An 11,051-nucleotide genomic window follows, 5' to 3' on the forward strand; every position below is an offset into this window, starting at 1 on the left:
AACCCAGCCCAAGCGCCACCAACTGGTCAAATACATTTACAATTTTAATTGGCTTTTATTTTGAAAACCCAATGCATCTAGCTTGTAGAACTCAACACAGAGGAAAATATTCGCTCAGTTAGCTGTCATCGGTTCATGGCGGTCTACTGTGCATCCAGTTGGTCGCGCGAGGGATAGCTAAAGCTGAGGCCCTGTGAAGATACTGAAAGGTAAATAGAATAAAAAATGGGGAGATTCCAAAAAACGGTTTGAGTTTGTCAAACTGCTTAATATTTTTGTTGTGACTGCCAGGTTTTTAGCTATCTTGTTAGCAAGTCTTGAGCTCGCCTTGATACGTAGCTAGTAGTAGGCAACATTGGCAAGCCATGGCATGAGAGGCAGAAATGCGTTGCTAGCTAGTACAGGGTCGTATTTAACAAACGACGCAATCTGCAACTACTCCTCTGCCTCCTCCTTGACCAGTGGCTAAATTGCACAGCTTGACAATTGTAATTTTGTATTGATTTGTCATTTTGATTTAAAGTCTCTTTTCCATATAGCTAGGCGAGTTATTGATAGATGCTAGCTGCGTAAACCTGTAATGTCAGGCATGCTGCTGGCCATGTCTCGATCCCCAGCTGACCATATGTTGAATTGCTGTGGTTGTCAACTTAGATCGAATCCCAGTCCACACTGCGAATTAAGTACAAGCTGAGTCGCATTCTACTTTGTAGTAGTTGTTGACTAGGGGCATTGGGCAATCGAGATGAATGGATGACGTTGCTATCAAATGGCCTTCCCGCATCTATATTGTATATCCATTGCCCTGTTGTTTTGAGCTCGGAAGAGGGCTTCAAACGTATAGCCAGGGGTGTCCAATCCTGGTCCTCGAGGGCCACTGTCCTGCATGTTTTAGATGTTTCCCTGCTCCAGCACACCTGATTCAAATGAATGGTCATTACCCGGCTTCCACAGAGATTGATAACGACCCATTCATTTGAAACAGGTGTGCTGGAGCAGGGAAACATCTAAAACATGCAGGGCAGTAGCCCTCGAGGACCAGGATTGGGCACCACGAGAGGCTAAAAACCTAGTGCTTTCTCATGTCAATATAATTGGATGTATTGCATTGTCGTGCCAAGCGGACAGGTTCAAGATTACCTATCTGATAGGAGTAATATTAGCAGTTGACTTTACCAAAGACAGCCATTAGACTTAATTTCAGAAAGAAGAATTAGTTCCTGGTAGTTTATTCCAGTTTTATTTGGAGACTTTTCTGACGTCAAAATCATGTCAAATAGTAATGCCACCATCTACTGGCTTTTACTATCAGATATCTGAAACACATCAGCTGAATAGCATCAGCATCTCATCCTTGGACACCTGACTTATTTGTTAATGCATATTTACCATAGTGTTTTATAATGGTCAACATTAATAGTGAAGGTAATGATTTATCGAGAGAAAAGGTTACTTATGAGTGTATGGTCATGGATTGAATTTACATGAACTTAGTGTGACAGGCCAGTGTCACGGTTCTTATGTAGTAATAAGACTATGCTCTCTTTCCGCCAGAGCTACCCCAAGGTTATAACCTTTCATGCCATGTCTGTCATCTTCCACAGCCTCCCAGCCCCTCTGGAGCACGATGGCACTGGGAACAGGTTAAGAGCGTTGTACCTGCAGGGACATGGATAGACGGCCATGATGACGGACGACACACTCAATAGCTCCCAACTGTCCTTCAAGGTGGCTGCTCTGCGGGTGGTGGACCTGCCCCTCTCGGTCTACAACTCCCTAGCGCAGGTGAGGAAGGCAAGTCTCTGGCGGTCCAGTGCTGGAGTGGTTCTACATCAGGTCTTACACACTCAAAGGAAGCTGAACGAGTCCTTTGTACTCGCACCCCCGTAAAACTAAGCTGAAATGAAATGCGTTGGAACGTTTTCTAGATGACAAGTGTCTTCCTCATCAGCCGTGGTGCGAATTCCGATATGAACTCCAGCCTCTGGCTCAGCAGTGAGCCTGCCCCAGTCTTCTCTACCTCCTCTGACGAGTGCACCATGTCAGGAAGTGTGCACTAAACAAGATCACAGGTCATGTGTCTGGTTAACCCCTACTGTTTGTTTTGACCGTGCCTAAGCCAAGGGCTTTGAGAGGAGGGACCTTGGCCAGCGACTCACCTTGATCGCTTCTAATAACAGGGGTGAGGTGTTGTTGCTGTGGAGACACATTGGCCTTTTGTGTCCGTGTTTGGAGCCACGTCGCCGTGTCGTCTCCAATGTCAGCTGGGATGTTGTGGGAGCATGTTGGATGTTTGTTAGCCACATGGTTTGATGACAGGAAAGAGACCTTGTATGAACTGCTGGTGTGAACTAGCTGTGTTTTAAACAATCCGTATCTTGTTCCATTAGACAGGAAGAGCCAGGGTTTGGAAGTGAATGTCACAGCTGTCATCTTTCTCCGCGCCTTATGCCGTCTTTTATTTCGCTATTAGCAACTTTATTAATGTAGAAGGCTCTGTGTTAAAGCCCCTTTACCATTACCGTGAATACAATTCTATACATACTGCATAAGAGTTTAAAAGGGCTCAAACAGATATGAAGCTCTTTGTTTCATAATGACAGACTATAATGCTTTCCATGCTCTCTTTCAACTCCCCCCCCCACACACACACATGCCACCAGTGCCAGGGCTGACAGGGTTTTATGCAGATTGTCACGTCCCCACCTGATGCCAATTATGTCTCACACAGTCTCTGGATGTCTTTGCTTGACAAGATAGAATGTAATCCTTCCAGTTCCAATTCCCGCCTGCGTCCGTCTCTCGAGTACCAGACTGAGGGTGTCTCTCGAGTACCAGACTGATCGTGTCCTCTTCATCTCCCCTCAGGTCCACCTCAGCACTGGCACCAAGAAGCTGATGGCCGCCACGGCCTTCGGGGCCGTCTCCCTCCTCTTCCTCGCGCGCCACTTCCAGAGGAGGAAGGGCAGGAAGAAGGCCCTGCCGCCCCAGTGGGAGCAGGCCGGGTTTGAGTTCCCCTCCCCAGTCCACCTGGAGAAAGGTACGGCCTGCTGTCAGGGCCACGTGCTCGGGGATCCTCGTTTGAGCAGCGCCTCCCCTACTGCTGAGCCTAATGTAGTGTTTTGATCCAGCGTTTAGGGACAGAATCAAGTGGGTACACAGGTCGCTTTTTGCCCATGCTGTCTTTCACAGACTTCATCAAGAGTAGAGTAGGATTGTATTGATTCTGTGTGGGGGGGACTTGTTCTGTTAAGGCTACAGTAACGGGCACAATGCAGAATATACAAAACAAGAGGATGTACTTTATGTAAGTGAACGTTATGTTGCTTGATGATTTACTTGCTTGGCCGTGCAGTAGAAAATGAACCACTCCGCTTAGCCTGTATAGACTCGTGCAGTTACCCCAGTGATACTGTAAACTGTAGCACAGGCAGCAGGGAGAGGATTCAGCTTGCAACTAAAAGGCAGGGCAGGCTGCTGTTCCAGCTTCTCATGTGAGCAGGTCTGATAGGAGGAGCGCTGGTGGTGGAGGCGGTGGTGGAAGAGAGCCCACTCACATGAACTTTTCTACACAACCTCGACACCAAGTAACCCTCCATGTCTCTCTCGTGCTCTCTCTCTGTTTAGACAGCGGCAGTCGGCAGCAGCTCACCCTGTCCCTCAACTCCAAGAACGGGTACTCGTGCGGCCTCCTGCCCATGGCTGGGCCGTACAGCAAGCTGTCTGGATCCCTCCAGAGCCTGACCTCGGTACACAGCCCGTTAGAAACACACACCTCCACATCCTCGCCAGCCTTCCACACGACCAGCTCCTTATCAGCAGACCATCAGCATCCGCCCGCCTACAGGAGGAATTTGAGCCGCCCGTGATGTCATCCCACCCAGATGGGAAAGCTGGAGTGATACGGGTTAGGGCGGTAACTGTGTGTGTTGACCTGAGGCTCAGGGATGACTCTGTGTGTGTGTGTCCCTCCCCAGGTGAAGAGCATTAACTCCTCCAGTAGCTGCACGTGCGCCAACGGCTCCAGCTGCTGGGACAGGCAGGCCGACGACGACATCTACAATGTGGTCAACATTCCTGTCACCACCCCAGAAAACCTGTACCTCATGGGTAAGGACACACACACACACACACACACACACACACAGTCACCCACACACTCTGTGTACCGTGCGGCCGAGTCTGTAATGCCTTCAGTGCAGAGACGAGAGGTGGATGTTGGGTAAATATATGCGTGCGTGTGTCGGCCAGGTATGGAGCTGTTTGAGGAGGCTGTGAGGAGGTGGGAGCAGGCGTTGACGTTCAGGAGCAGACAGGCTGAGGACGAGGCCAGCTGCTCCTCCGTCAGACTGGGGGTCGGAGATGCCATCGCCCAGGAGAGCATGGAGGTGAGCCAGCCCACACCAGCCCTGCGCACCACTCTGTACCCGCGTTGTACAGTGTCACATAAGCACACGCCAAGAAACGGTGGTTGCCATCTCTTATCTATGGTTTGTCACAAAACATATACAGGAAATGTCTATGGTTGGTCAAAATGATTTAGATGTAAGGCCTATGATGTATAACGTCTACAGGAATGTACTATGACTGACCGTGCTTAGAGGAGGGAACACTTGTGGCGTGTCTAATGCCGAAATATCAATATCATTAACGTTCGTCGAAGAAGTCAATGGATGCACTCTAATGATTCCTGAGGAGAAGACTGACTTGTCTCCTTGTCTCTCTGGAAGCACACCTCCCCCCGTGTGCCTCGCTCTCTGAGGGGCCGTTGACCAATAACATCTAATAGTTAGTCTTGGCGTGCTGCATGCTGTCTAAGCTGGAGATGGAATAGATGGACGTCCAGCGTGTGAAAAGCCTTTCGTAATCCAACACTGACATAACCCGTGCTGTGAGGCCTGCACGATGGCCCCTAGGCTAGCGTTACCTGTCTTGAGGTCACAGAGTGATTAGAAGGCTTGGGAGGGCAGACCTGAATGTTTGGCACCCAAACAGCAGCTGTGTGTGGGGCTGGGCTTCCTAACAGAGCCCCCCCCCCCCCCCCCCCCCCCCGGGGGGTTTAGTACAGATTACTGTAAGATGTCTCCACCTGCAGAGAGAGCTTGGTAGTTTGTGTCGCTGTGGGAAATACCCTACTCTGGTTTGGATGTTTATCCCTACCTTAAGCTTTAGGTCCAACCTGGGGTACTTGGGCAAGATAGTGTACGACCACACTGTACGGAAACATACCAGTGTCCTTCCAAATAGGTCAATCCAATACACAGTTTAAGGCTCGTCTATAAATAACCTGGACCAACTACCAACCGTAACCTACTAATCTAAAAAAGTGACGTTGCCAGTCGGCACCGTCTTCTGTTGGTTCAACACCCTTTTAGCACACGTCTTGTCCGTGAATATATATTTTTGTCTTATCAATATAGACATATGTGGAGAGAGAACACATGTAGAAAGAAAGCACCCTGACAGTGGGTCAGATGTGTGAGGTCGTGGTTGTTAAACGTGCGTGTGTATGTGTGTCCCCAGGACCTCATCAGTGCAGAGTTCATCCTGAAGCTGGAGTCTCTGCTGAAGAGAGCCTACCGCCTGCAGGAGGAATTTGAGGGGGCTCTGGGAATGTCCGAACCTTCCTCCCGTTGCAACAGCAGTGAGTCACACGCACACACACACACTCACACACTCACAGTGTCAAGGGCACTTGTCTTCTTCCTTGATAAACATCGGCTGTGGGCCAACTTTTGTGACAACAGCTGTCACCTGTCATTGAGGCCCTTTTACCTCTGCTGTTGAGTACACAGAGGCTAACGATAAGTTATGCTTTCCCCCTCTGTGTATAAAACACATTTGAGAGTGATATCCAGGTATTATAATCCTAGTGTCACGGAAGAGTATAAGTGCTAGAAGTCTGTTTTACAGATGATTCATTTAGAGTTCCTAAAGGCAGCTCTCCCCTGGCTAACCACAGTCATAACATTCTCTCAAGCCCAGTGTGCTTAACAGTAGCAGTTAACCTCTGTCCATGCACTGAGCACAGTGCTGCTAATGTGTCTGCTGGCATCAGGCCAAAGCACTCTTCCTGCTCTACACTGCTTTTCTCAGACACATCTCTGTAGTTCACGCACAAGGAAAACAGTCTTTCCAACTCGTTCTCAAGGAGCCGATTGGCCAGTCCCGGATGGCTCCCGTGCTCTGACAGGTTGAGGTGTTGTGCCGTGTCCTCCTGTCCCAGATCAGAACCCAGACATGTCGGGGCGGGACGAGCTGGACGACCCCTGCCTGAGAGACTCCACCAGCATCGCCTCCACAGACTCCTTTGTGTCTGCCGCCGAGGTAAAGTAATACACCACACCTGTAGTAGTACACTACTATACCTGTAGTACACTACCTTCCCTGTAGTAGTACACTACCTCCCCTATAGTAGTACACTACCTCAGCTGTAGTACACTACCTTAGCTGTAGTACACTACCTCAGCTGTAGTACACTACCTCCCCTATAGTAGTACACTACCTCAGCTGTAGTACACTACTATACCTGTAGTACACTACCTCCCCTATAGTAGTACACTACCTCAGCTGTAGTACACTACCTCCCCTATAGTAGTACACTACCTCAGCTGTAGTACACTACCTCCCCTATAGTAGTACACTACCTCAGCTGTAGTACACTACCTCCCCTATAGTAGTACACTACCTCAGCTGTAGTACACTACCTCCCCTATAGTAGTACACTACCTCAGCTGTAGTACACTACCTCAGCTGTAGTACACTACCTTAGCTGTAGTACACTACCTCAGCTGTAGTACACTACCTTAGCTGTAGTACACTACCTCAGCTGTAGTACACTACCTCCCCTATAGTAGTACACTACTTCAGCTGTAGTACGCTCCAGCCCCACAGTACGCTGCATGACGGCGTGTGCATGTGTCCTCTCTCCACCTCCATGGTGTGTAATGTTGGAGGTGGATGTGTGACAGGGGGTTAGGTCAGGAGCTATTGGACTGTATAGGAGAGCAGTGACGCTGTTCCCAGGGGGCGGTCTGATTAAAACGCTCTAAATAACCCAGGGTAGCCCCGTCATCTTTCCTCCTCACTGATGAACCCAGGAGGAGGTTGGTCTGCCCTTGCTCTCGCAGTCAGGAGTCTCTGTTTCTAACTTACATTCAGTCATTTTAGCAGACACTCCTATCCAGAGCGACAGTACAGGGACATTCCCCCGAGGCAAGTAGAGTGAAGTGCCTTGTCCAGGGACAATGTCATTTTTTTCACAGCCGGGAATCGAACCGGCAACCTTCTGATTGGTAGCCTGATTCCCTAATCGCTCAGCCATCTGACCCCCCCCCACCCCCAACTTCCCTAAGAGATTTAGATTTGATTTTAAATATATTAATTGTATTATTAAAGACTGTAGATTGTATTAAAAATGCCAACCCTTATAAGGATGCTTCAGGTCCCATCTTTATGTAAACTTCTGACCAGTTGTGCCATTTATGACTGGGGAGAGCCGAGTTAAAGCTCCACCATTTAAAGGTAGGTCAGCGCTCTTGTGGCGTGTGGAGGAGGCCTCTATAAATAGCATTAAACGTTCCTACATCTGAGCCACCAGCGCGCTGCTCAGAAGCAAGCCATCCCGTGTTGTCTGTAATCAAAATGGAGTGCAGGGACCTGTCTGGTTTTTCGACGTGTCTGGTTTCTAGACTCGGTACGTTTGACCAAGACAGTAGCTGTTCTCAGTAATGTCAGACCTGGTCTTAACCAGACCAACCTAGGACTTGACCCTAGACTCTAATCTGTGGCTAGAAGGGTCGTCGTGTCTCAAGTTCAAGGGATTCTCAGGTTCAAGACCCACAGCTCCACTGTTTTACAGTGAGCACCATAGGGCTCATCAGGGGCGTACTTTGCTCTTACAGAACCTTCTCTCTCCCCTCCACATCCATGACTGCATTTCCCCCCTCTCCCTCCCCTGGCTGGACCTCAGCTGTCTGAACACAGGGAGATGAGGAGTGTCGGTGTCCTGGGCTCCCTGGGCCATTCCCCCTTCTACCAGGAGGCACTGCAGATGGCTGAGGACGGGAAGATCTCCTGCAGGGTGCTGAGGTAGGACGCACGGCCACCGTACCACGACAGTTTCACCAGCGTACTACGACAGTTTCACCACCGTACTACGACAGTTTCACAACCGTACTACGACTGTTTAACCACCGTTCTACGACGGTTTTACCACTGTACACTGACTGTTTCTTCTACACGGGCCTTTCAGATCATCACTCAGGTGATCGTATACTTGTGCTATGTCCTTCCTGGCAGTTCACTGTGTACCAGTCAAGATGAAAGATAAGACCGAGTTATTCGGTGGTTGTGGCATTGTGTCGACGATTGGAATGTCCCTTTCTTGTATTCAGGACTGAGATGCTGGAATGTCTCGGGGACACAGACTTCCTGGCCAAGTTGCACTGTGTGAGGCAGGCGTGCCAGGTATACATCTCAACCATGTTCACTATGACAATAGAACAGTTGTGCCACGTCGATATTGTGTACTTATTATTATGGTCTGTCACCTGCAGCTTATCCTGTGTGAGAGAGCAACGAGGACGTTTCTGGCTGACACGGGGAAGAAGACCCTGTCTTCCATCATTGTAAAAGCACGTAAGGTAAGACAAGATACCCACACGTGAAAACGTGACTGTCCTTATGTAGACGTGCTGAACGCAAAAAGTCAACCTGACCAACTGACTGGGACTCTTATCGGCCGACAGAGCCCAAAGAGATTCGAGGAAGTGTTTGAGGAGATGATTTCCTTTCTGGAGCACCCGGAGCACTGGGAGAACACAGAGGTGGAGCTGGCCACACGAGGGGTGAGACGAAACTGGAAACCAGCACCCAAAACGGACATATTGGCAGTCCCTTCATCCATAATTGATACATCTTAAAATTAAACACCGTTTACTGGGTTATATCAAGTATATAGCCATACTAGATGCCTCTTAAACCGATCCTCCATTCGTCCATCAATGGGGCAGGTCAAGCATTTGAACTTCTACGACATCGTGTTGGACTTTATCCTCATGGACTCCTTTGAGGACCTCGAGAACCCGCCGATCTCCATCCAGAACGTGGTCAACAACCGCTGGCTCAACAACTCCTTCAAAGAGACGGTGAGTTTGGCAGGAGAGCATAATGTCAGCACAGTGACTTGTGTTGTGCGTTTCTGTTCCGGCGTTTCCACTCACGTTGGCCCCGTTTTGGATCCACAGGCTGTGGCATCGAGCTGTTGGTCGGTGCTGAAGCAGAAGAGGCAGCACATGAAGGTACAGGACTGCCTGAATGAACAGCCCCCCCCCTACCCGACACCCAGGAAGTTGTCATCAATACCAGTTCTGTCTACCACAGCAATTGAGAATATCTCCTATCTGTTGTCCTCAGGTGCCTGATGGATTCATTGCCCATGTCTATGCGGTGTGTGAGCAGATCAGTCCCGTCCTGGCATGGGGCTTCCTGGGGCCCAAGAGCTCCCTGCACGACTTCTGCTGCTTCTTCAAGGTAACGCTCAGCTTGGTCCTACCGCACTTTGAACCCTGGGTGTCGTCTGCGTCATACGTGTGATGCACCAGACTGCACCACTGATCCTGATGTCAGAAATCCCATGTCAAGCACCAGTCTTGCCCCTCCAACTCCTTAACTCGGTGTCTCATGGTTAACCGCTCATTTTTTTCCCCCGCAGGACCAGGTGGTGTACTTCCTGAAGGATATCTTCGACCTGGAGAAGGTGAGGTACTCGAGTGCGGAGAGCCTGGCGGAGGACATGCTCCACCTGCTCCACCGGCGCTCCGAGCTCCTGCTGGCCTACCTGGGGGCCGACTCCCTGCGCCACCTCAACGGCTGCGTCGGCCCCCAGGTGACTCCGGTGCCTAGTGCCCCCCTGGAGGCACGCGTACTGTAGGAGATCCGCTCCCCCCCCCCCCAAACATCCATGACGGCGACTCACCTGTTCTGATGGTGACCCCCGCCCCCCCATCGTTCTTCAGAAGTGCAGTCTCGCCACCTCACCCTCGTTACAGTGCCATTTCAATGCACGTCAAATGTGGATGTTCTACTTTTCCCTACGATAGCGTTTGTGTAAACTTGCAGTTTTGACAAAAAGGTGATTGATATGCATTGTAAATTGAATAGTACTTAACAGCGTACAAGGATCTTCTGTGCTGTTTAGCCCACCAGTTTTATCTTAGTATTTATTTTATTGTACTTGAAAGGTATGTGTGACATCTATATTTTTAAGCTTAAAATTATCATTTTACATCATATGTAATATTAATATCTTTACACAAGTCATGGTTTGCCGCGTCGTATCCTGCATTGTTAATCAGCTAGTGAACCATGGGCAGGTTGTCTGGTTTGGGAGCTGACATTAGGCCAAATATGACTTGGTCTGCTTTTGTGACCTGTAGTCCTTGCTCACTGTATAACCGAAGGCCTCACATTGCTGCTAACATGCCTTGTAAAAGTGATCCTTTCCCAAATTGTTACCAGACCTTTTATGTAACTCACGTAAATCTAAACAGTGAGCACCAGGTATATAAGTAACATTTTTCTTGGTGAAAGTCCATGTTACACATTGGGGTCCCATCAATAGTACCATTCTGTTCTACAGATTTGGGAGAAATATTAACTATTTGCATTAAACTAGAAATGAGGAATCTTGCATTGGTCAGGCTGTCCCTGGCATGTTCTACTGTGGCAGTCACCATGTTGGTCTTTGAGCACACTAAATATAAAGCCTTACTGTCTTTAGTACTGATGCTCCAGCCCTGTGTCTCGTCATTGAATGTATTGTACTCACCTGTTCATTGTTGTATCGCCTATAAGCTGGTTTGTACTCTCGTTCCTTGTGGGCATAACCAATAAAACTACGACAATGCCGTGACTGACACACGACATGTCACTACAGTTCATTAAAAGCAATATCGTGGGATGACATCAATATGGGATGTCATCTGGGCAACATTGGAATGTAATAAAATAAACTTGGTTTAAAAAAATAAATAAAAATGGTCCACAGA

The 11,051-nt window shown here is 48.9% G+C and overlaps 1 protein-coding gene across 1 annotated transcript; it reads left to right on the plus strand.

The window, feature by feature from the left end:
- The first annotated feature begins 65 nt into the window (after positions 1–65).
- miga1 (mitoguardin 1) lies at positions 66–11,049 on the plus strand. Its single transcript, XM_047028136.1, has 16 exons — positions 66–209; positions 1,605–1,785; positions 2,869–3,040; positions 3,628–3,749; positions 3,978–4,110; positions 4,252–4,388; positions 5,524–5,644; positions 6,227–6,327; positions 7,973–8,091; positions 8,397–8,469; positions 8,559–8,645; positions 8,751–8,849; positions 9,015–9,149; positions 9,249–9,302; positions 9,418–9,534; positions 9,716–11,049. Exons 2-16 carry the CDS (start codon positions 1,684–1,686, stop codon positions 9,932–9,934), a joined length of 1,791 nt encoding a protein of 596 aa, XP_046884092.1. The 5' UTR covers positions 66–209; positions 1,605–1,683; the 3' UTR covers positions 9,935–11,049.
- Positions 11,050–11,051: the final 2 nt, after the last annotated feature.

The sequence above is a fragment of the Hypomesus transpacificus genome, chromosome 10 (genome assembly GCF_021917145.1).
Source record: "Hypomesus transpacificus isolate Combined female chromosome 10, fHypTra1, whole genome shotgun sequence".
NCBI lineage: Eukaryota > Metazoa > Chordata > Actinopteri > Osmeriformes > Osmeridae > Hypomesus > Hypomesus transpacificus.